Source organism: Phocoena sinus, chromosome 20 (assembly GCF_008692025.1).
Source record: "Phocoena sinus isolate mPhoSin1 chromosome 20, mPhoSin1.pri, whole genome shotgun sequence".
Lineage (NCBI taxonomy): Eukaryota > Metazoa > Chordata > Mammalia > Artiodactyla > Phocoenidae > Phocoena > Phocoena sinus.
In genome coordinates, this window is record NC_045782.1 from 20,367,262 (window position 1) to 20,392,658 (window position 25,397).

General features: G+C 48.8%; 1 protein-coding gene and 1 non-coding gene across 16 annotated transcripts in view; one reads left to right on the top strand and one right to left on the bottom strand.

Annotated features, from left to right (window-relative positions):
• RFFL (ring finger and FYVE like domain containing E3 ubiquitin protein ligase) overlaps positions 1-25,381 on the top strand; it is a 70,334-nt gene extending 44,953 nt beyond the window's left edge. For 5 of the 15 annotated variants that reach the window (XM_032616679.1, XM_032616680.1, XM_032616673.1 and 2 more), the window contains exons 2-7: positions 5,554-5,741; positions 12,652-13,044; positions 16,746-16,829; positions 17,809-18,019; positions 19,243-19,266; positions 21,874-25,381. In XM_032616679.1, coding sequence (XP_032472570.1) covers positions 5,562-5,741; positions 12,652-13,044; positions 16,746-16,829; positions 17,809-18,019; positions 19,243-19,266; positions 21,874-22,055 — 1,074 coding nt within the window. In that variant the 5' untranslated portion in view covers positions 5,554-5,561 and the 3' untranslated portion in view covers positions 22,056-25,381. Of the gene's footprint in view, positions 1-5,553; positions 5,742-12,406; positions 12,563-12,651; positions 13,045-16,745; positions 16,830-17,808; positions 18,020-19,242; positions 19,267-21,873 lie in introns of those variants that run through there. The other 10 variants (XM_032616682.1, XM_032616683.1, XM_032616674.1 and 7 more) reach the window with 6 other exon arrangements.
• Positions 15,969-16,108, bottom strand: LOC116746537. Its single transcript, XR_004347788.1, has one exon. It is a non-coding gene; the product is annotated as a U4 spliceosomal RNA (small nuclear RNA).
• Positions 25,382-25,397: the final 16 nt, after the last annotated feature.

The following is a 25,397-nucleotide window of genomic DNA, read 5'->3' on the forward strand; positions in this document are numbered from 1 at the left end:
CAGTCTCCCAAGAAATACCAGCTTACTTATCAAGCTGACAAAACCCCATGTGCGAGCTAGCCGTCCTTGCCTCATACCACTAGGTCCTTCCACAGGGAATAGTACATTTTCTTGTTCACCCCAGCCCTACATCTCCCATCTTCTTTACCCTTTAGGCAAATTGGAAGAGGAGAGCCTGGCAGGTTTCAAACCAATGCAGTAGGAGAGCAGTCAGACTGTATTTGAAAATTAGATCGCCAAGTCCCATCTTTTCTGAAGAGGGTGAGGGGAATTGGCGAAGGAATTTTCAAGCCCTTGGCGAAGATTTGATGATAATTTTCTTTGCAGATCAGAAAGAGGTTTGCAGATCAGAGAGGGAAGTTTTTCACGGTTGTCAACCTAGGGAGAATTCTTTATACATCCCACAATTGGTTCCACTTTCAGTCCTTAAGTAATAGATGCCACATGTGTGTCTCTGTTTAGGGCTGATGGATGCAACATACTCCCCAAAGAAGAGTGTTATTTGTACGGCAGTGTTAAAATGACAAACTCTTTGCTTTCACTCCCGAAATAACCCTGAATGTAGTTCTCATTTAGGCTTAGGGCTTTCCAGTTTGGCAAGACCACATTAAGAAATGTGTCTTTTGGTAGTTAAATATATGTCACAAAGAGTAGAAGCCTAGTTTGCTGACTTCAGTGGCCCTGTTCTGTTAGGGTGCGCAGGTCTAAGGTATTTTTAGCACTGGAGACTCTTCCCCAGTGACCCCTGCCCACACACCCACATCCCCAGGATGAGGCTGCATTCTCCACCCATACATGGGGCCGGTGGAATAACCAAGGGGCAAATTTCAAGTCTTCCCACACAGCCAAGTCCTTGTAAGAGTAGCCAGGTACTCCGACAGGCTGACGGTGTTTCTTTCAGAGCTGTTCTGAGGAGGCAGGCAGTTAAGTTTAGAACCAAAGTTAGAGGATGGAAATAGTGCTGAGGAAGACAGGTCATCTTGATTCCCAGCTAAGGAAAAGTTTTCTTAGCTTCTGTACCAGGAGGGCTGAGTTGAGCTGTATATATCGTGCCTGACTGGGCCCAGAGTCCCCGGGGGCAAGGACCTTGTGGAATTCACTTTTGGTCTCCCCAGTGCCCAGCACATCTGGTGCTTCCCAAGTGCTTGCAAAAGCACATGAAATGAAACAAGGTACAGCTGGCCGGCTTTCCAGAGTTCCCGACTGATGGTGCCTTACCGAGTGGGTCTACCCATTCCGTGACAAAGTCCTTACCTCTTAGGGAAAAAAATTGCAACACGTGGATTCCCCTTGTGTGGAAGAGAAGTCTATTTTCTTTTTGTGGTTAAATATTTCATTCTTCCATCTCTCTCTGCTAATGCCGTCAGCCTATCTTTGGTTCCATCTGTCTTCACCTCTGTTCCACCCTCTGGTGAAGGAGGTCGTAGTCCATCCCCATGTCTCATCACTTGGTCGCTTTTCTTCCCACTCCTGGTCGTCGCTCCCATCATTCATTGCCAGCTTCCCTTCTTCTTTCAGCTCTTAGTCTTGGGGGGTTTCCTCTGTGGTCTATGAATACGTCTACATTTCTCTTATTTCATGACCTCTGCTGCCTTCTCTCTTCCCTTCGCTGTCAAAAGTTTCTAGAAGGAATGATTTATCCTTAAAGTCTGGCAAGTCCTCACTTCTCATTCACTTCCCAACCTGTGGTTACCGGTCAGCTTGTCTCTTCCTAAACTGCTCGGGCATGGAGCACACTCACAGTTTCCTAAAACTGGGTCCGTCTCATTCTTCCGCGTGTTCTCCTCTCTGGGTCATTAAACAACGTTGAAAATTTCTTTTTGAAATTCAAGACACTGTTCCTGTTCTCCCACCTCTGAGCATGCTTTGTTCCTTCCTCTGTGCTGGTTGGTTCTCCTCTGCTTGCTCTTCGGATCATACGTTCCTGAGGGCTCTCCCAGGCTGGCTTCTCTTCTGACCCGGACTGTCTACCCAGCCTTCTGGCCCTCTCTGACTGTACATACTTTCCAGTAGGCGAGGATCCACAAACCTTTATCTTCAGCTGACACGGTGCTGTGCATACATCAGCAGATCCCACAAGTCAGGTACAAAACTCAACTCAATCTTAACCTGCCCCCGCTCCCCATTTCACACACAGACACATGCTCTTCCCGAAGGCTTTATCCCAGTCAACCATTCCACTCTCTCTCCTGTTGTGTAACTCAGAGAGCCAGCGTCTTCTCTCCCCTCCCCCCACCTCTTCAGTTCATTGCCACATCCTGCTAAATTTGTCACAGATCTAGCTGTCCCTTTCTCTTTTGCCCATGTCCTCATATCTTTCTTCCAACCTGCCCCTCTCGGATTTGTCCTCCACACCGCTTACTGCTGTAAGTGGCCACGCTAAAATGCAAATAAGGTCGCAAAACCTGGTTGCCTGAACCGTTCATTGTGTCCCACTACCTATAGGATAAAGTCCAGACTCCTTACCATGGAATACAAGGTTTTTCTTTTAAATGGCTGCTTGTTTACTTGCTGTGCTCTCAGCCACCCCTACCCTTACCTTTGACCCAACCAAGCATTTTGTAGTTTCTTTAATGCCCTGGTGCAGCTCTTGGTTGTTTCTTGAAAAGTCTTTTTGCTCTTGACTTTCTGGTCCATAATAGTGTTACTGACCAGGGTTCTCGGCCTCCTTTATGAATAGAAATGGATAAGAGGCCAGATGAGAAATTCAGGCAAGGCTTTCCTGGGGCCCCTGCTGCAGCAGGGGGAGCGAGAACAAGCGGCAGGTTCCCTTGCTCACTCGCTTGCTGAGCAGGGGTGCGAGCTGTTTCCTTATATGGGAGGAGGATAGGAGCAGGTCCAGGGGTCAGACTTGAGGGCTGGCTGGGGTGTTCTGCCCACCCCTTTGGCGGTGGTGTGTGCAGGGGGCATGCACAGTGCCCTGCTTTTGCTCCCTGCCTTTGCTCCTGGCTCTTTAGAAGTGGCAGTTGGGTTTTTGGTCTTTTTGTATCTTGTTGTCCATAATTTGCCCCAGTGCATGCACGTAGTTATTTTTAGTACCTTATAGTTTATTTGTATTTTGTTGCTCCAGGAGACGTTTGTCCGGGTGAAGCATTGCAGCAAAGGGTCTCAGGGTCCCAGCCTGTCTCAATAGGATATGTCTTCCCTGGTCACTCCTCCATCCCTGAGGAGCTGATCATTGTTCCCATCTTTGTAACCCCCCCTTACACTGCACAAACCTCCGTTAAAGCACTGATCACCCTGAAATTTCAATTTTTGGTTTTACATTTCTAGTTCCCCTACTAGACCATGAACTTAGGTAATCAACTATACTCACCTAGCACTGGAGACACAGCAAGGCATTGGCTCCTCTAAGGGCTGCACGCATGAATGAGTGGAGGATTTGACAGGTTAGTGAACCACCCACAGCTTTGTCTCAAGGCTGCTCTGCTGTTCCCCTTCCCCTGACCTCATTCAGTTAATTGATGTATCCTGCTGATTCTGTCAAAGATCTATCTGTCCACGTTTGGGACAAGCCCAGGAAGCCAAATGGTAGTTGTGAAATCTCTAGGTTTACTTTTTACCTGTGCTGTCTCAGAAAAATTGCAGTGAAAGCATTGTTATAATGCTAGTAGCAACAACTAAGGTTTATTTAGTGCTCTACAGCCTGGAGAATCTCAGATGAGAAAAATGAAGTACAGAAAGGCTATGACTTGTTAGAGGTAGGTAACAGCCCAGATCTTCAGATTCCAGATCCTCTGATCTTTGTATTATTACACACTGTTTCAGATGCTTCCATCAACAGGTGATTTAAAGAGTTACAAACTTCCTCTTTCGGAGGACTACTACTCTGCTGTTGCCTGCAGTCTCTTGCCAACAAATAACTCAGTTATTTTACTGCTCTGGGCTTCATTATTCCTTGTGAATTCGTAAGGCAGATTAAGTCCCTGTTTTCTGGGAATTGAGAATCTTCAGACAAGTCATAGTGAGTCAGAGAGAAATGTTTTTGATGTGAAGGAAATGGAACGAATGTGTGGTTAGTTAATCTTTAAATATTGTATGTGATTCATTCATTCAGTAGTACTTGTTGAGCCACCCATCTGCTGGGCACTGTATGACTATCATGGTCCCTGCTCTCATGGGGGTCATAGGCCACCGGGTGAGACAGGTATTAATCGGACATGCCTGCAAAAGTGAATGCATGTATTATTGGAGGTGGTGTTGGGAAGCCGAAAAGGCCCTGGAGTAATCACGAGGCCGAAGGTTATAGCTGGGTGAACCAGGAAGTTCCTTCCTCTTGCTGGGCCTCTTTCTTTTCCTCTAAAAAATAACCAAGGTGGAACCTGTTGGTGTCTTAGTTCCTTCCAGCTTACTACGTCTTTGAACTCTTATCTAACAAAGGCACTTTCAGTGAGTCAGAAGGCAGAGCAGAAAGTACGATTCTTTTGTGTGAACTGATTGTTAAAACATGACATGTTTCATTTGTTATCTCTGTAAGCAGAGTTCAGGCTTACAGTTTCCATCCTGACTACCTTGGTCTACTGAGAAAAGCACATTTTACTTTATTAAAGCAGCGCTTGGCATTTTAGTGGACCCCCTTGCAATGTTTAGTTTATTCTGACATTTGAGAGATTGGATCCTCTTTGTTCTGTGATCTCAAAAAATCATCAACCCCCCAGCCCCTAATTCCTGTATTTGATATGTAAAATGGAAGTAATAACCCAAAACTTCTTAATAAGCCCGCAGAGGCACTGATTCAGCAAGGAAGCAAACATTTGTGGAGCATCTGCTGTGTGCACGACACTGCTGAGTACAGAACAGACATGAATAAGAAGTGGTCCCTGCCCTCAAGGAATGTATGGTTTAGTGGTAGAAAAAAAGCATAGCTATTACAGGTGCCGTGGTAGACGTTGATGTAGGGTTGGACGTACAAATGTAAGAGCTGTATGTAAGTTCTGCTGGCTGGTGGGAGGGGAAGCCAGGGGGCAACGTAGTATAGGGAAGAGAACATTAGGTTTAGGGTCAGAAGAGCTGGGTTTTCGGAATCTCCGTTCTGTATATATTAGTTGTGGACCTTGATTCCTTTGAGCCTGGGTTGCCTCATCTAAATAAAGGAAGTAATGATCCTTCTGCCCCATGGTCAATGTGAGTGTGGAACTGTACACGTGTGTATGATAGAGCTCTATCTGTCTGAGCTCTAGGGGCAAGTTCACGTTCCTGGATAAAATGGCTGTTAGGCCACTTGTAATTGCTAAGACAAAAGATTTTATTTGAAGTAAAGCTCTCAGATTAAACCCAAACAGGCATCAGCAACCTTTCAAAGGTAGCGTGCCAGCTCTGCTGCCTGTGCCGGTCTGTCCTGCAGATCAGGCGTCTGTGCGCACCTTTCCTGTAACGGCAGCGGGTGTGGTGCAGGAGGCAGTAGGAAGTCCGGTGGCCCCCGAAAGCCCATCCTCACCTTGACTGTGATGGGAGGTGTGGACCGATGTCGCTGCTCACCTGTGCCCTCAGGAATGGGGACGCCGTCAAGCTGTGTCTTAACTCTGACCTTTCCCCCCTTCTCCCTCGTGCCAGATTTTATCATGTGGGCAACCTGCTGCAACTGGTTCTGCCTGGATGGACAGCCTGAGGAGGCCCCACCACCCCAGGGAGCCAGGACGCAGGCCTATTCCAACCCTGGGTACAGCTCCTTCCCTTCCCCCACGGGCTCGGAACCAAACTGCAAGGCCTGCGGGGCCCACTTCGCAAGCATGGCCAGGAAGGTGAGTGTCGACCTCTCGGCCTGCTAGGCCGCTGTAGCCTCAGGCCCTCAGGCAAGTCTGCTGACCCTTCCATGGTGCCTGCCCCTGGCCTTTGCCTGTGCAAAGCTGGCAACCCAGACCTGTCCTTTCACAAAGGTATTAAAACTAACCAAGCAAAAGCAACACATCTTGGCGTAGATTTGGAGCCAGCTAGATCTGAATTCTGATAGCAGCTAGGCAACTTCCTAGCTGTATGGCTTAACCTGTCTTGAGATTCATCTTCTCCGTCTATGAAGTAGGGATATAATAATTGTACCCAAGTCAACATCTCGCAATGTTGTGGGAATAAAATGTGCTAAGCTGCGAAGGGTGCCCGGTGCGATGCTTGGGGTGCAGCAGGCACTTGCTGTTATTTCCTTCATTAGCTGCCGTCATAAAAAGCCTGGCTGCAGGTGAACTTGTTCTTTTTATTGAAAACAGTGTCAAGGACATCTCAGGTACGTCAGGACCCTAACAAGATGAAGACTGGAGCTTATTTACTGTTGCCAGTTCATTTGAAATGCATGGTAGCCGTGTTTTCCAGATTAGTGAGCAGGAGGTAAAATCACTGGCTGGGCCATGGTGTACGGGTGAGGGCCATCCCTCTGCCTGTGGTAAGCACGCCTGGGGCCGAAGGTGAGCCCTGACCTGGAGAACTGCTGCATCTGTCTTCTTCTGCAGAATGAGAGGTTTGCAGCCTAGAATGTGACGTTTAAATGATGATAATGAGAAATTTGAGAGGAAAAAATACTTTCTAAACCACCTTCTGTATGCCAGAGACTATTTTAAGCAATTTATAGAGTTTTTGTTTCATTTAATCCTCACAGTAACTCTATGATGTAGGTTTTAGGGTCCCTACACTCCCACTTTACATATGAGAAACTAAGGCTTAAAGTTTAACAGGTAAAAAGGAAACTGTCAAGTTCCTGACAGCATTGGAGACATTAAAATACTCATTCTTTCCCCTCTACTTAAGTAGCGCCCCAAGATCACCTGGTTGTTAAATGGCAGAGCCAGGATTCAAACATAGGTCTTTGACTCTCAAGCTTTCTCCCAGAAGACAGTCAGCATGTCAGAATTTCTGCAGCTCAAAGTGTTGACCAGCCACCCCTTTGTAACTGTAAGACGATGGAGAATTGGCATTTTGCCTTGTAGGTTGTATTTTGCCTATACCTCAGTGCAGTGCGGGGAAGGTGGGCACGTAGCCAAGCTTTGTTGTGGTTTGCTTGGCTACCCCAGTCACTGAGAACTCAACCAGAGAGGCTCCTGCAGGCCAGGAGGCTGTGGCTCGGTGGGCAGGGGTGCCTCTCCTTTTATACGTAGGCTGAAAGGTTCAGTCCATGATGGAGACTGAAGTGGCGAGTAGGAGGAACTCGGGGCCACGTGGCCTCAGTGCTGTCGGTGGTGGAGACGGTGGGGTGGAGTTAGGGTCTGAGATGAGATGGAAGGAGGGCTGTCGGGTCCTGGTCATGTGCCTGGCACTGAGCCTGGCATTTCAGATGCGTTGTCTCACTGAAACCTTACAGCAGCCTATGATGTGTGTACTACTATCATTTGTTCCCATTTTACAGATGAAGAAATTGTTCCCTTTATCTAAGGTAGTAGTTTCAGGGACTCCTCAAGTACATCAAGAGTCTGTTGGACGTCAAAGCTCGTGCTGTTTTCATTGTTACATTGTGAGAAATGCTAGGAACAACCAGCTGAAGTGGCAGAGTAATTGGCAAGAAAGGAATAGGGAAAACCCTCGTTTAAATGAGGCAGCATGGGGAATTCCCTGGCGGTCCAGGCGTCACTTTCACTGCCGAGGCTGTGGGTTCGATCCCTGGTCAGGGAACTAAGATCCCGCAAGCCTTGTGGAGCGGCCCCCCCAAAAAATTAATTAAGAAATAAATAAAGGAAGCAGCATGAATTTGCAATAGGTTTGTTTGAAACCCCCACCCCCTTTTTTTTTTAAAGTCAGTTATCCTCTGGAGTGGAAATGGAGAGAAAGCGCAGAGAGGACGATGGTGGTGATCCAGGCTCAGGATAAGCATGTCGAGCACATTGGAAACTTGAGAGAACCAGGGGATCTAGCGAGTTCTTGACATTGCTCAGCCTGAAGAGAGAACGTGAATGAACAAAGAAACCGCCCCCAGAGAAAGTAGAATGATGGTTGGGTCAGGGTGGGAAGATGCTTTATTTTCCTTATAGTGGTTATCACCACCCAACATACATGTGTTTGTGGATTGCCTGTCTTCTCAGATGGTACATAGGATAAGGGATTTTGTCAATTTTGTTCACAACTTTTCCCCAGTAGGTAGGCAATAAAATTTTAGAAATAAATGAATGAATGAACGAATGGACTGCTGAGTTGAGAGCAGTTTGAAAAAGAGGAAGTAGACCAGCGAGTTTCTATTTTCATCACTTTATGGCTGACATTTCCACGCTGAAGATTTTCACTGAGGGCCGACTCTGTCCCAGCAGCATGCTAGTAGCTGGAGCTTACAGTTTTGTGGAGAGAATACTAAGACATAGGTCTTTCCCTTAGTGAGCTTACTGTCTGGTCGAGGAGGCCCACATTTACAAAGAACTAATAATAGTCAGTTGCATAAGTTAAGTACTAGGGCATCAGGCATTGTTGGTAAATTGATAATTCTAGCCGGATGAAGGAAAGTTTGTTGATTTGCAAAGCAGTGGCTGAGGTAAAAGCACCACACGTGGAGCAAGTTCAAGGTGGACTTGGGAACTGTGAGTGGCCTGTTTGGCCAGAGTGCAGGGTACCAGGGAAGTTAGGGCAGCAGGGTTGGGATCAGGTGGTAAAGGGCCATGACTGCCATGGTAAGGAGTCTATCGCCACCAGACAACAAGGAAGCATCAGAAGGAGTTTCAACAAAGCAGCAACCTGATTGATCCCATTTCAGGGAGCAGACATGGCTTCGTGAGGAGGGTAATTCGATGGAGCCATAGGAGTAGCACTTAGGAAGCTCTTGCACACCTGGCGGGAAGTTCCCAGAGCCTGGTGTAGGGTGGAGGCCGAGATTGATCGAGGTAGCTTCTATTTAGTGAGCAGCTCTTGGTGCCAGACCTTGTGAAGAAGTGGTTGTTAACCCATTTTACAGATGAAAAATTTGAGACTCAGATACAACAGGTACTTTAGCTACTAAGATACAAGGGCACACAGCTGTTGAAGACAGATGAAACGGAGGAGGAGGTCAAACTAAAGAAGGCAGAGAATCGGTCTGGGTGCCTAGGAGCCTGACAGTGATTAAAATAAGGATTTGTTTTTTTTATTCAGTGGTTCAGTGGAAAATATATTATTCAGTATCTACTGTGTGTCAGACATTGCGTGGGCTAGGCAGGCAGAGATGAAGAATGTCAGCCCTCCTTAGTAGGGAGCTTGTAGTCTGACAGGAAGATGGGGGCAAATACGCAGCCACACAAGGAGACAAAAAGAAAACTTCTGTAGCAAGAAGAGCTTTTGTGGGGGGAAAGAAAGTTCCAGTCTGGAAGGTAAAAGATGGTTATTGGTAAAATGTTTTCTTGCCACAAAGGGATGGATTAATTTTGTGAATATTAAGGATGTTTTCTCCTATGAGAACTTTGCACTTGTAATTTCATGCTTAAGTGGATCAGCATCTTATCTTAAGGGTTTTGCATTTACCAGCTGCAAGCTTTTAAAATGTCTTTTCTAGAAGTGTTTGAATTGACGTGATTACATGGATCCTACTGTCTCATTTTCCTTTCTTCGTCGAGGTCAGTATTTTCCGACTGCTCATTGGGTACAAAGTCCAGAGAGCACTAAGGACTTTGTAGAGAGGACGTAGTAAGAAAGATGGAGCCCTGCCTTCCCAGAGTTTCCAGTCTCAGAGAGAAATGGCAGGCTGGGATTTGCCACAAGCCTCATATCCCATCTGTATTGGTAACACCTACATACGGTCTAGCAGCAGCCCTGCCAATTTTGGAGGGAGTTTGGCGCCCAGCCTCTTGAGCTGACCAGGTTGAGCAGGAGGCTGGGGAGGTGGCCTGGCAGGGAGGTTGTACTTGGGAACGTGCAAGAGATACTCAAATCTCAGAGTAGAAAGGGGGTGGCTCCTAGGTACTGGCCCGCGTCGGAGATGAGGCACGGGGGAAAGGGAAAAGGAGGTGACAGTGTTACCTTTAAGTGCGTTGCACGCCCACCGCACACTGAGGTTTGCTGTGCCTTAGCTCATGTAGTACTTGAGTGGTCCTTCGAGGTAGGCTGAGCTTCCGACTTTACAGGTGAGAATCTGACGCTCTGGGAGGTTATCTGTTTTGCACAAGTTCCCTTAGCTGGGACTTGACCAGCTAGGACTTAATCCTAGTGTGTCACGCCTCAGGCTGCCCCTTTCCTCCCGGTGGGCTGCAGGAGGGGATGCTTATGGGCAGGATGGCTAGGAGGAGGGGCTGGTGGGCTGAGAAAATGGGCCCGCCCTGTGCCAGGGAACGAGGCTGGGGAGAGGGTAGAACAAGGAAGGGTGGATTGGCAAAGGCGGGTGCCCCTGCCAGCCTCCCAATGCTGGTGTTTGTCTGTGTTCCTGGCATTTGTGCAGGCTCGTCGGCTCCCCTAGGTCATCTTTCATGCGACCTCGTGAGTCAGTTTGCACCATTTGCTAGAATTTATACATATGTGTTTCCCTTGCTTGTTCTGCCCACATTTGTTGACAGCTGCTTTTCCCTTCTCCTTTGTTCTCTTCTGCCTCTGCAAACTGAGGTTTTAGCCTCAAGAGAGCGCTGTCTTACTCTTTCCCCTAGGGTGTGTTTCAGATGCCAATGCCGGGACTTGAGAATCCCTGGCGAGCTGGGGGGTACGGAGAAGCTGGGTTGGTTGCTGCCTTTGCATTCTGATCTTGCATCCAATACGCTGCACACCTTTGAAGAAGAGAGGTGTTTAGATCTGGCTGATTGAGCAACTCGGGGCTTTTTAATTGTGTCAAGCTAGGTCTTATCAAACTGCATTGACTTAAATAATGTTCCACGTCAGGACCTACAGCTTTATTACACGGAAGCCTCGTCATTTCACTCTGTCATCCTAAGCACATCTCATTGCCCAACAGAAAAGCTTTAGATATGACTGAACCCCCAATACCCCAAAACATTCAGTTTCTACCTGAGTGGCTACTGGTCCCAGAACCCTTATGAAGCGAGTGCAGCCATGTGTCCTTTCCAGTCAGTCACTGCACATTTTATTGTCTGGTTATAACTGTGTAGAGAGTAAGGGAGCTTGATGTGTGTCCTTTCCCAGCTTCTAAGTATCACTAGTCAAAACAATGGTAAGCATTATGCTTGTTTTCCTTTACTGCACGAATGACACTTAGAGAAAACGAACTATAACGACATCAGCTATGCAGACTTTTACTTCAGTGCCACACAAGAGTATCTGTGATTTCGACTCTGGGAATCTCAGTCTCCTGGGCATTCTTGTTAGCTTGAATATCTTTCTATACTTAGAAAAGAGGGAGCGGAAATCTTTAGGTTAATACTTAAGTCACCACAGGATGAAAAGTTTTTAATTTCTCTAAAGGATGAGTGAGGGCGCCCTCCGGGACCAGCCCCGTGGGCCCAGGGATTACCCGCCTGGTGGCATGTGGCATGCTGGTGGCTGGAACAGGCCTCAGTCAGATGTCACCGTGCTCGGTCAGCCTGCGGGGCGAGAGGCCGAGGATTTGCTTCCTGTGAGCTGAGCAAGCCTTCATGAGTTGTGTTGTCTGCGATCCTGGGAGGAGCTGCTGCCAGGCGGTACCAGCGTGCCTGCCAGGCGCTCTCGTCACCCGTCTGAGACACCCTGTACTTTCACAGATGAGAGCTCCCTAATCACGTCCAGAGGGCCTCCTGGAGCTGACTAAATATTTGTCCTGGGTAGGCTCTCAGGCACCACTGAGTTCCCAGCACTCTGAGTGGGCCTTCCTGGGGTGGGGGTGGGCCTGGGCCTCAGCCTCTGCAGACGGGGCACGGGGTTGGCAGTTGGGAGATGGAGAGCCAGGCCCTTGACTCAGCCCAGCTGTAGGCTCGCCTGGGGCTGAGTTAGGCAATGTGAGCATGACTGTGGGCACCAAACTCAGACCTCGAGTGAGAATCCCAGCTCTACTCTTTACTGCCTGCCCTTTAGGATGGGATTTAATCTTTCTAGGCCTCAGATGCTTGGTCTGTAAAACAGGGAGGTACGCAGATACCTACTTTGCGGGGTTGCTTTGAGAATTAAATGACAAGCCAAATTTAGCTCTAGCACATAGTGGCCCCTCGATAATTTAATGAATAACATTAATAGTAACAACAGTCACCACCATAACCTTTATGCACTTGCTTTCTTATCGCAGCAATAAAGTAGAAAGAATCATAGTTCAGGATTTGAATCTTGACTCTTACCATTGGCTTGTATTTCCTAGCAAGAATAATTAAAACACTGAACACTTATTGAAGACTCATGTGTCAGGTATACTAAATGCATTATCTCTTAACTTTACAACAATCATATGAGGCAGTTGCTGTTATCGCCTTGCTTTACAGATGAGGAAACTGAGGCCCAGAGTGGCTAAGTTAGACCCCCAAGGTGACGCCACAAGAAATGGAGGAGAGAGACAATGAAAATGCGGGGTTTTTTTAATCCTGAAGCTGGTAGTCTTAATTAATAGCCTCCATTTCTCTACCAGTAAAATGAATAAAGTAAGCCTCCGACGGAACACTCCACGTAGTGTCCTGTATGTGGATACATGATGCCTACAGGGGCTGCGCCACCTCCAAGTGGCTCTTACCCTGAAATCTGCAAGGTGGCCTGCACGCACAGGGAGAGGAGGAGCTCAGTAAAAGTAAGAGTGATGGGGGAGTCTCGCCCAGCTCCCATCGCACTGTCTTGTTCTCACTGTCTGACGTGGTTTCCTCTGCCTCTTGCTCTAAGCAGCAGACCTGCTTGGACTGTAAGAAGAATTTCTGCGTGGCCTGTTCGAGCCAAGTGGGGAGCGGGCCCCGCCTCTGCCTTCTCTGCCAGCGTTTCCGAGCCACGGCCTTTCAGCGGGAGGAGCTCATGAAGATGAAGGTGAAGGACCTGAGGGACTATCTCAGCCTCCATGACATCTCTACCGACATGTGCCGGGAGAAAGAGGAGCTGGTGTTCTTGGTGCTTGGCCAGCAGCCTGTAATCTCCCAGGAGGGCAGGACTCATGCCCCCAGCCTGTCCCCGGACTCCCCCGAGCAGCAGGCCTTCCTGACCCAGCCTCACACCAGCACAGTACCTCCTACCTCACCCGGCCTCCCTTCTTCACCCCCAGCCCAGGCTCGGGACCGGCAGCAGGTACGGGCCCGTTTGTAGCCACACCATCTCTGCCAGTTGGAGGGCTCGTTTTCCTCTCCCACCTGCACCGTGGGAGTGGGGCAAGGTTAAGTGTCCGGATTATGTGACGCCTTTCTGCTTACTGATGAGGGATGATGTTTTCTGGGCATCCAACTCACATTTTGGCTTTTTTCAGGGATATTGATGCACGATACTGGGTGTTTGTGTTTTTTGTTTGTTTGTTTTAATTTTTTATTTTATTCATTTTTTTTTTTGGCTGCGTTGGGTCTTCGTTGCTGCGTGCGGGCTTTCTCTAGTTGAGGCGAGCGGGGGCTACTTACTCTTCACTGCAGTGCGCAGGCCTCTCACTGCAGTGGCCTCTCCCGTCACGGAGCACAGGCTCCAGGCACGTGGGCCTCAGTAGTTGTGGCGTGTGGGCTCAGCAGCTGTGGCTTGCGGGCTCTAGAGAGTGCAGGCTCAGTGGCCATGGCTCACGGGCCCAGCTGCTCCGTGGCATGTGGGATCCTCCCGGACCAGTGCTCGAACCTGTGTGCCCTGCACTGGCAGGTGGACTCTCAACCACTGTGCCACCAGGGAAGGCCTTTTGTTTGTTTTTAATATGTACATATCCCAGTTAGAGAGTTTTTAAAAATTCATTTTTCCAGGAATATTTTGAGAAAACTCACTGGTAGTCTTTGTGTTTAGTTCTGTTGCCCTCCTACTTACTCACCTTTGTTGTGGTCTTCCTTGGCCGGATGGGGAACTCCGTTCCTCAGTGACCGTCACAAGGCACAAAGGAAGAAAAGCAACATGTAGAGGGAAGGGAGAGTGGGGAAACACTGTGACTAGGACAAGGGCGCTGCTCCTCTTGCCAGCCTCTGTCTGGGTGGGGCAGTGGTTGGTGGGCTGTTGAACAGTAAGCAGCCTTACCAGCATCCTAGTGGGGCCTGGGAATGGTAAGCTCAGAGCAGCACATCGACTGAAACATGAACCAGGCATGAAAAGTACAGAAATGAGTAACACATTGCTTCTGTGCTGAGAAAGCCCCTCTAAGGGGGAAGGTAGATGCAGAAACCAACTATTGGATTAGAGTGATGCGGGCGGACCTCACCTCACTGTTGTGTAAGGCATGGTGGCATCCCGTAGACATACGTAGGTGCCTTAGTGAGCCTTTTACTTACATGGCTTGGGCAATAGTGGGAGGATTAGGACCTAAGAAATCCGTTTTCCACATCCAGTTTGTCACGGACTCTTGGGTCAGTTTGGGTGAGGTTTGAGCCTATAACAATGAAATGGGGTTAGTAATCCAGACCACTTTTGCTCTTGCCAGGATGTTGGGAGGACAGACTAGCGTGATCTCACGTCTAAAGGGCTTTGAGCCGCCTAGAGCAGGCACGTGCCAGTGTTGTCAGTTCCCACACAGGATGTGGATGGCTGCTACCTCTTGTTTATGATCACCTCCTTTGCCAGGATGGGGCCCCCTGATTCAGCTCTGACGAGCACTGAGGCATAAAGGCCACTGTGATAGCATGCTTTACCTTCAGGAAACTCAGCAGCTCCCTTGTTGGCTTGAGCCTGCTTTCTCCCCAGCACGCTCTGGAGTTTAACTCTTCCCTCAGCTCTGGCTCTGTCTGCTGGACATGTTTGGGCTCCTGCTTTGACTTCCTCCCTTTGCTTGACTAAGTGCTTTTGCTGTGTTTATGGGGAGCCAGAGGAGTGCCCTGAGGGATTTTTTTTTCCCTCAAGAACCATCAGGTGGCTTTTCCAATGAAAGGAGTCGGTTTTAAGCTTCCTTTCATTAATCAGAAGTTTCCAGACTGCACCCACAGGAGACACTGTGTACCGGATCTCATTGGGTACTTCTCTGATGTTTTCAGAGGGCCTTCAGGTCAGCTCACAGCCCCTGTTCTGGTGAGGTCTGCATTTTGTCAGCCAGAAAAAACAGGGGAAGCAGAGTAACTTGTGCGTGGCTGCCAGACGATTCTACAGCGAACTGCACCCAGGATGCAAATCTGCTTATACCATTCACCCTACCAGGGCCCTTTCCTGTACCATTAATGTCCTGGCAGTAGTTGCTGGTGAAGAAAGTGTGTGGAATAAGCACGACTGTGCACACATATTCATTGTAGATTTTGGTTTAGCCAGTGGGCAAACTGAAAAGACAGGAGCATACTTTGCAGCATGAGATCTAGTTTCTCTTTCCTGGAAAAGAAAGGACATACAAGAAGCTGTCTACTTAGCATGAGGTTAGGCTCTGAAAGACTTTTTGTAACTCCAAGGTGACACCAGGAGGCCAGTGTGTACTACACCGATGTAAATCTAAGAGAAAACTAGACGTTGTTTTGGATGCATCTCCGTACATGTGTACTATATGTGGGGGTGTATCGTCCCTTGGCATTTTTGGTGGTGATGGTTATTTCTACTCTTCATTGCCACTGTAGTTGCTTGCCTGTTCTTTTTTTTTTGCAGTATGCGGGCCTCTCACTGTCGTGGCCTTTCCCGTTGTGGAGCACAGGCTCCGGACGCGCAGGCCCAGTGGCCATGGTCCACGGGCCCAGCCGCTCTGTGGCATGTGGGATCTTCTCGGACCGGGGCACGAACCCGTGTCCCCTGCATCGGCAGGCGGACTCTCAACCACTGCGCCACCGGGGAAGCCCGCTTGCCTGTTATTAATTAGCTCCGTATTATGCATCCTAATCTGAGATGAGCGGCTAGAGGCAGTGAGTGACTGGTTTCCTTTACTGAGACCAGTGGAAAAGGCCTGTGAGCTCACACACCTCTTTGCTCTGGCCTCACACTAGGCCCTTTGCCTGTTGGGAGCAGTGGGTGAAGAGGATCTAGTTCAGGGATTTGTGGCTTCAGTGGTGATGGGATTAGGAGGCTCACAGTTCTGACTGCTCTGTGGCAAAACCTGAAGGAGTATCTAGGAGGAACCTTTTGAGAAGTTAGAATTCTAAGCAGAATGAAACTTCTTAAGCACAGGCGTTTGTCTTAAGTAGTCTCAGGCTAATAATAATTTTTCAATTAGCAATAATCTCGCCTTGGATAAACCTCATTGGCTACGATACTGCCACTGCGCAAAGCTTAATAATAATAATTTTTGACCAGGTTTCAAGACAGCTCTCAGTAATAGTGTGCCCTGCTGGTTGGAGCATATTTCTAGAATGTGAGAGCAGCAACTAGCCAGAAGAGAGGGATAAGGTGGTGAGGGTCTGGAAACTTTGTCTCATCCAGGCCAGATGAGGAAGTGGGGGAGATTTTGTGTGGAGGAAGGGAAGCTGTGATATGAACAGCTGGGAAGAAAATAGTTGGCATTGGTCTGGGGGCAGAACCAGGGACGGTGGGCAGGAGTTGTCGGGAGGGTAGTTTGGGGTCAGTATCAGGAAAAAACTTGACAGTGGTCCCTCACAGGAATGGACGTGTTATCTTCCTTTCACTCGGAGTGTTCAAACTGAGACTAAATTGACGGTGAGTGGCGGTTAATGCCGTCCTGGTGGTGGGCAGCATTAATGCATCTTGTTCTAGAGTTGAAATCTATTTCTATTGCTTCCCTGCCTGACAAAGTCAGTGTTAAAGAGCAGGCTTTTGTAGTGCTGTTATGCGAGACTCCAGATTTCCGGGGGAGATGGGAATGCGTTTTGGATATGGTGTGAGCTGGCAAGAGGCCCATGCTATCCCTGGGACATCTCTGTGGATGTGATGGCACCTTTTTCTTCCCACAGGCCAATGGCCATGTGTCTCAGGACCAAGAGGAACCCGCCTACCTGGAGAGCACAGCCAGAGCACCTGCTGAGGATGAGACGCAGGTGGGGCACCCCTGCTTGGGTCTGTGCCTTTGCCTTTGCCCTTTCACTGGCGTTCTTAGGATGTTATTAGGAACCTCTTGGCAGACTCAAAGTGGAGAGAGGAGAATCAGTGTGTGATGACAGTCCTTCTGAAATTTAGTTTTCAGGGGTGGAGTTTAGTGTTAGCATTCCAGATTAACCTTTGTGGCTATCAGTATGTTCGTGTGGAGTTGTGAGTCACAGTGGAGACTGGGGAGCCACATGGCCCATTAGTTTCCAGTCTCTTGACTTTCTAAGAGCTGCCAGAGGGCAGGCTCCCGGTGCCGCTGTGCAAATCTTGTTCTTTTCTTCTGCTTCTAGCACACAGTAGCCATCGTTAGGGGAAGGAAGTCAGATAATCAGGAGGAAAGATGGGAGGGAGTTCAGGCCTCAGCCGTGGCGGGCCCAGTGCACAGGGGGGCACAGCCATGGGGCCGTGGAGCTGTTGTCACGGGTGCGTAGAGAGGATGCTTGACCGGGAGGTGGGCTCCTTCGTGGGAAAGCAGAACTGTCTCCGGGGGAGAAGGACCAACACCGTTCTCGGTAGCTTCTGCTGCTGCGTTTAGTCGTCACAGCAACCCTGTGGGGCAGGTCTGCTGCCTCTTCTTCATGGAGGGGCAGTTGGGCTCCGAGAGGTGAGCCACTTGCCTGATACTACTCAGTACTAATCAGCGGAGGAATCAGGATTCAAAGCCAGGGCCACCTGCCTCACACTGCAGCTCCTCCTACCGGGTCATGCTGCTGGGCGGGTCGGGCCGGCTGCGCCTGAGCACAGGGCTCGGGTTGGGAAGAGACCGCGGTCTCTCTTGCGATGCAGGGCGCCATGCCAGCTACTACTCCTGTTCCTACTCCTCTTGAGGCCAGTCACCAAAAGCACGGGGTGATGAGTGCTCTGGGGTCCTGGGAGGGAGAGCCTGGGTCGGGGGAGCTGAGCCCACCGATCTCATCTTTGCCTTTGCAGTCTGTTGACTCAGAGGACAGCTTCGTCCCAGGCCGGAGGGCCTCTCTGTCTGACCTGACCGACCTGGAGGACATTGAAGGTCTAACTGTGCGGCAGCTCAAAGAGATCCTGGCTCGCAACTTCGTCAACTACAAGGGCTGCTGTGAGAAGTGGGAGCTGATGGAGAGGGTGACGCGGCTGTACAAGGATCAGAAGGGGCTACAGCACCTGGGTGAGGGGCCGCCTGGGTGACAGCTGCACGGAGTTCCAGAGTGTTTGCTGTCTCGCTTGAGAGTCGACATTGACCTGACTAAATTTCCCTGCTTTTAGCCCAGGAAGGAGTCACCTTACACATCTGCAGCCTCTAATAATAGCTGTCCTTTGGAGTTGAGGGCTGGGATTGGGTTAGGCATCATGTACATGTATTTACTCCTCAGGGCAGCCTGTGAAATAGGCGTTATTAGTGTCTTCCTTTTATTGTAGAGCCCAGATTTGAACTGAGGATTTCCTGGTCCAAGTCCATGGCCTTTCCCCACACACGTCACCCTTGCCATACTGACTACTGCCTTTACCAGTACTCCTTCTTTGCACACACGGTACAAGAACACTGTGTCCTGCCTGCACTTGGGCTGTTCATTTCCCAAAGCATGGTATCATTTTCGGCGATGCCCAGTAAAATATCAAGGTCTGTGCTCAGATGAGTTTGGAAAAAAAAAAGAAACTTTATGTCCCTGCTGCTGATTCATGGTGGATGAATAATGGAACAGTAAAGGCAGAGAAGTCCTGCAGAAGAGAGAGGAGTTGAGCCGTGTGGAGCTCTGCATTTCCTGAAGTGACTTCACCCAGAACCTACCCCTGCCCCCTGCCCCCCAACAACCCCTCCCCCGCTGATGTGGTCCTGCAGGTCGTTTTGACTCCTTGCCTGCTAACAGTGGTTGAAGTCAGATTTGGGGCTCTCCTGTCCCAGAAGCTCAGGTTCGTCAGAGTTAGGGGACATCTGACTAGTCACCTGATCACAGACTCTCCCCTTTGGGATCGTCCCCAGAACCTCCCTAGAGTGGGGAGGACCTGGGACTAGGAGACGGCTCCGCCGGGGGGCTGCATCCCTACTCCCTGGCTGACGGGAGCAGACTGTTTCTCCTTTCTTGACTTAGTGCTGGCTTCAGAAGCATCAGAAAAGGACATTGTGCTTACGCAGTATCCTTCCTGCTTGGCAGTTTTGTTCATGGCAAAGCAGTGGCATCTCTCTAAGACTAGACCAGACACCCCGGCAGGAGCTGTGTGTGAGTCCTCCGCACGTAGGGGGAGTGAGGAGGGTGGGTGTTCTGTCTGGGCTCTTGGCCGGCCTGGTTCCCAGCAGGCGAGCAGTCAGAGTTCGGAAGTGAAGGCAGGGTGGCTGGAGACTTTCCTCGTGCCGTCCCATATTCAGACGCCTTCTTTCTCTTTCCTTTCCAGTGTGTGGTGCTGAAGACCAAAACGGTATGTAGTTGTTCCTGTTTGGGAACAGACTTAGGCTCTTAGCTCTTCTGTCCTTCCCCTCCTTCAGCCGTGATTCCTGTTATCAGTCTAAGAATTCATGTCAGCGTCCAGAGAGGGTGTGGGGGAATTCACTGAGAACCAAGGCTTTTCAGCATCTCTGGAAATTCTCATCCCTGTCCCCGTGAAGGGACAAGAGTGGCAGGACACCTAGGGGCAGCCTGATCTGCATGCCTCTGGGTTGTCGGAGCTCAGAAGCCAGCACTTGTAAAATATTCAGCAAAGCAAGTGGTGGCATGTGGCACATCCGGTGCATTTCCCACACTCCTGGGGCTAAGGCACTCCCTCCCCTATAGTTTTCACTCCATTTTGGTCTGAGTGGGAAGGGTTTCTGTGTACACCTTCAGGGAAATCACTTGGAATGTTTATCAGCTTCTGGTACCAACTAAAAAGAAAGGGTGGTAGGAACTTCCCTGGTGGTCCAGTGGTTAGGACTCTGAGCTTCCACTGCAGGGGGTGCGGGTTCGATCCCGGGTCGGGAACGAAGATCCCACATGCCTCGCGGTGTGGCCAAAAAAAAGGGTGGTGACCTGACAGCCTTGTTTGTACAGGGCTGGGTAGTGGTTAGAACTGCTCTGGGGATAGATCGGCGCTCAGCTGCCACAAACTCAGCCGTGTGTTAAAGACCACCACTGGGCCTTTGGGCACCTCCAGAACACACTGCAGGAATCTTGACTGCAGATCCAAATCATTCTAAAACATGCTAGACCTTTTTGAAAGCCTAAAGGCTACATGGCTGTTTTACTAAATAACAAATTTGGAGAGTCTTCTGGAAAAGTTTTAAAGTGCTTTGCAGGTCCCTACACTACTCTGAGAACATCCTTTCTTGGGGAAGAGCTCACAATCATATAGCTCAGAATGGGGCACAGTCTTCTGGCTGATAAATTCTCAAGAGTTGAACTCCCCCAAATCATTTGGAGTTCTAGACCCACTCCCTCATCTGATAGCAAGATCTGGCCAATCCACTTGGTGTCTTTCTTTTTCTGATTCCCTGGAAGAATGCTGGCAACTGAGTTGATGAATTTGTTAATCCTGATAGAAATAATCAGTAATGAAATTCTATAAATTACTCCAGCTCATCTTAGGTATTTATATAGTTCAGTTGTTTCCAAACCTTCCCTGTTAGGGCCAACAGCTCCTCAAAGGGGTAAATAGATTTCACTACCTCTTACAGCCAGCCTTCCTCAAGTGTTTCTTGACTTTTTGAATAGTCCAGGGAACAGGAAAAGAAAGTGCAGAGGCAATGGAGTGTGAGAGAATTCCCTGTGGAACCGTAGAGGTGGCTGGTATGGGGCCAGTTGCCTGTTTATAGCTACCTGGTTCAGGCTACCATTTAAAACATGCTGGGGATGGTTGGCTTTGGGGAACTGAAGGTTTTTCTGTTCCTGCAGCTAACCTAGGATGCTGGTCATGCCCACTGTATCTTACCACTTGCACAAGCCAGTTAGCCTTGTCGAGAACTGTGCACTGAGCAGTTAATACTCTCTTGGCAGTCCCTGCCCTCAGGCCCCTTGCCCAGAAGTCCGCCTGCCTGGATTTGAACCCTTGGGCAAGCCACTTAACCCTTTGGTCTCAGTTGCCTCATCTATAAAATGAGTAACAAGAGTACCTGCTTCATAGTTTTTGTGAGGATCCAATGAGTTAAAACATGCAAAGCATTTAGGACCCTGCTAGCACCTGTAAGCTTGCAATAAATGTGGGCTGTTATCACTCCCTTGGGAGATGTTCATTTGTCAGACATTTAGAGAGCACCTACCATGTGACTGGTTGCAGGGATTCAAAGATGAAAATCAGACCTCAGAGCACATAGCAGATGCTTAGTACATTATTATAGAAATTGATTGCATTTGTTGAATTTAGGGGCCCATAGTGTAGTAGGGAGACAAGTAGGCAAACTGAAAAATTCTCATGCAGTGTGATGAGCAGTCATGAGAGAATGATAAAGCTGTGTGTGGGGAGCAGAGAAGAGGGATCCATAATCTCTGCCGGGTTCTTGCACCACGACGTCTCCTCAGAGGAAGCCTGGGGGTCGTCTGTGGCATGGCCCAGGGGCTCCTGTGATCCTTGGCTTTATTAAACTGGGGATGTGCTTACATATAAGCCTCATGATCCTTAGTGAGCCGTTCATTACAGCTCCATTGATATCTAAACTTTTCTGAACCAGTTTTATCTTTTCACCATGTTCTACCTCAGAGAATATTGAGTCCCTAAGTGCCACTCACTGGCTGTATTACAGCCTCAGTTGTCTGAAAATTATTTCTTTTAAGCTTTGAGGACTTTGCCTTATTTAGTTCTCATGTTCTGGGGACGTCTTTGATCTACAAGTACTTGACTCTTCAAATCTATAGCCTGACCTATAGAGGTGCAGATTAAACAAAGAAGTGAAATTAACTACTGGGGAAGTGTTTTCTTGGAGTTCAGTTTGAGTGAAGTATGTGGATTTGGGGGGGCTGTTCCCAGTGTGCCTGTTCTCCCCCTGTCCCCCAACCCCGTACACTTAGACAGTCTTCTTACTTTCCTCTCTACCCCCTTTCTGCTGTGTGTGTCCAGGGGGAGCAGTGCCATCCAGCCTGGAGGAGAACCTGTGTCGGATCTGCATGGACTCGCCCATCGACTGTGTTCTGCTGGAGTGCGGCCACATGGTCACCTGTACCAAGTGCGGCAAGCGCATGAACGAGTGTCCCATCTGCCGGCAGTACGTGATCCGAGCCGTGCACGTCTTCCGATCCTGAGGGCTTGTACCAGCTTCTTCAGTGCCTTACAGGGACATAGCTCGAGGTGTCTGGGCCCACAGTTGGCCAGCTTGCAGGGGGGCAGCCTAACAAGAAAATCTGCAGTGTTCCCAAGACCAGGGCAAGCAAGATGCTCTGTCACCTCTGGGCATGCAGAGATCGCACAGGCAAGTCCCTGTTTCAGCGATCTTGGGGTGATGATGGTAACTGATGAAGAGAGGACTTTCTGGAATTTGGACTGTATCTTCCTCCCTTCCTCTGAGAACCTGAACAGTTTCACCCTTCCTCCTGTAGCCCACCCATCCCCCTGAGCTGTGTGTCTCTGTTCCACCCATCGGAAGTCCTGGTAGAAATGGCTCTCTTCTTCCCCAGCACATCTGGATTCATTTCTGGTCCCTCTGGCTTTCTGTGCTTTAACCGACCTTTGCTAAAGTCTCTTGCTACATTACCTAAAATCCATGTGTTTCTTCAGACCAAAAAGACGTTAGCTTCCCAGACCAATAGTGATCCTCCTTAGGACAGAATTTGGCCCAGTAAACTCATTTCTGGCGAGAAATGAAACACAAATGCTATGGAAAAAATTTGAAGTCATTAAGAGTTGCTTCCTTAAGTGCTGGGATTGGAAGCTATCAGTCTCTTGACCTGACCTTGGCAGTCAACAAAGCATCTGGCTTTCAAACTGCTGGGAAATTCCAGTCTCTGTGCGCGAGATGGTGCGTGGGTCATCTCTGCTGCTCTCTTGGGGCCTGACTTTGTGCCATCCTTAATTTTAGTTTATGAGAAAAGGGAAAGCATTGGGTGGAAGCAGTGGCTTTCGGCTTGGCTTTGCCTTGTCCAACAGCCAGCCTTAAACCACTTTCCCCTGAGCATGAGGTCCCTCTTTCCCATGGAGGTTTTAAACATGGTCTCACTGAAGGCAGAGAGAGAGCCTCACGCTTCTCTAGCCAGACTTCTCATGAAGCTCCCAGAGACTGAGCATGTAAGACAGAGCACCTAAGAGGTATCAGAAGGTACTGAACGAGGCTGGATTCAGCCCTTGAGCAGACAGCTGGAAGTCTTAGTTCCCCAGGTTGGTGGGGACTCCCTACTCCCATTTCCTTTCTCAGCCTGCTGATTTAGGGGCAGGTCAGGAAGAAGCATTCTCTAGGCCCTTTAGGAAGGGCCGTGCAACGAACAGGTGATGTTCTCGAGCCCTCTTAGTGTCTTTTCACCACTGGAAGAGCTTAAGTTTGCCAGAGAAGCTTAACCAAGCACAAACGTATGTACCGTGTACTATCAGAAGAGCGCTGTGTGCTGCCGTCACTACTGGGCGAGCTATGCAAACCCTTGAACACCCGAAGGCCTTGGCAGTCCCCCCACCCCCACCCCATGCAGCCAAGATCTCTCAGACTGGAAGAACCAGTCATGACTTTGAAAGCAGTGGGAAACCTCTAAGAGGACCTGTTTATTGGTACAGACATGTTTAATGCTTTCTGTCAACCACTAATCTCTTTTGGGGGAGTGAAATAATTTTAAAGTGGTTGTGACCTGAACACTGGACCACTTACCTTGACGTTATACCAAGTCCTGGGTGATTTGATTCTGAGCTACAGCCTTTGTAGGAACTGGGGGAGTCAAGAAATTTCCCTATAAAGACATCGTCTTTCACCTTTCTGCTGGACAGTAAATACTACAGTTTACAGTGCCTACCAGTTTAACAAAGGATTCAGCTACTCCTCAATTCCACTGTGAAACAGGTCTACATGTATGCAGCTCAGTTACAACCTAGCAATAACTTCAGGGCAGAAGCTGGCTGTCTCCCTACTTAAAACTTGCTTTCTCTGCTGAGGCCTTACCTCTCCCTACCTCCCAACTTCCCTCTTAGACATGAGTTAATAATATCCTGATGGTTGGTCTGTAACCTCAGTAAGAATTAGAACTGATGTCATTTACTCATTTTGGAGAAAGAACTTGCCTTCAAGTCTTCTAACCTCTTTTGGTGGTTTCCATTTAGGAAAAAAAGGTGGCAAACACCTCCCCCCACTTTTTTTGTATCTTCTTTATTCCTACACCAAGTAAAAGTTGGGAATTCTAAGATCCCAGTTCAGTTACTATCTAACCTAGGTAGAAAACTTGACTTTTATCCTTGAATATTCTCTCCTGCTCCTCATAGGTCCTTGGTCTTAATTATCATGGAAACATCTAATTCTTCCATTATTCCATGGCTTTTGCTGTGACTGTTCTGAGGTTTCAGTTGAGACTTGTTTTAAAAGACATGGACAGCTGACTGGTTCATAATACATTGGAATAGCTGGATCCAAACTAGTAAGAATAAGCTGTACAGGAATTAGTGCTCAATATAAAATGTATAAATTTGTTGAAATCTTTTGGATGTGAATGTGTTATTTCAAGTGGCTTATGTTAAGATTTTCTCAGACTTACTTGGGTGTTAAGAGCAAACCCAAATGTGTATTTTTTGTTACGGAGCTCTGCTTTATAACTTTGTAATAAAGTTTCAATATAGATGCCTGTCTGATCTGGTGTGAGGATACCAGAGGTCTGACAGTTAAGACTGACATGAGCTGACAAACCACAGGCTAATCCCAGGCACACAGGCATGCTCTTGAGAGACTGCATTATTTTTGGAGATGCTTGGGCCATGTGGCCTTGGTCATGGAAGAGCCTAGAAGAGGATGGGACCTGGGTAGGAAAAAGGACCAATCCTAAGTCCAAATAGGAAAAAGCAAGTGAGTTCAGGCATGGGACACCGATTTGGTAGAGGCAAACCTTAAAGATGTGGGTAGAAAGGAATCTAAGGACAGCCAGGGTGCCTAGTTAAGTCTTCAGGTGACCCTGGGAGATGGACAGTAGCTTGTGGATACAGCTGTGGTGGCTGGAGTGTGGCTCAGAGGTTGGCCCAGCATCGAGGGCAGAGTGCCCTGTCTGTGCAGGTCTGTACGCCTGCCTGACCAGGTGTCCAGGGAAGGGGACCCCTAAGTAGGCCGCCTTTGGGAGAGCTGGATTAGTGCAGATCTGCCCTGTGGCTGAGGAAAGAAGAAATCTTGCCAAAAGGGCATAAAGCCTCGAGGCTGAGCCGTAGCACTTTGTCCTCATTGTTCTGGGCAGCTGACCTGTTCAGCACCCTGGATGACCTCTTGTCCGTTGCCAACCAGCAGCAAGTAAACAAAGGCTCAGAGGAGGGCAGGCCTCCAGCACTCTGCTGGGGAGGTCTATGATGTTGTTTACGGTCTGTGGAAATACATGGATACAAAATCACATCTAACCTCAGCAGCAAAGAAAAATTGTGTCGGAAAGACTGGAAGGAAATAAACACCTTGTACAGTGAACCGAAGACAACACACC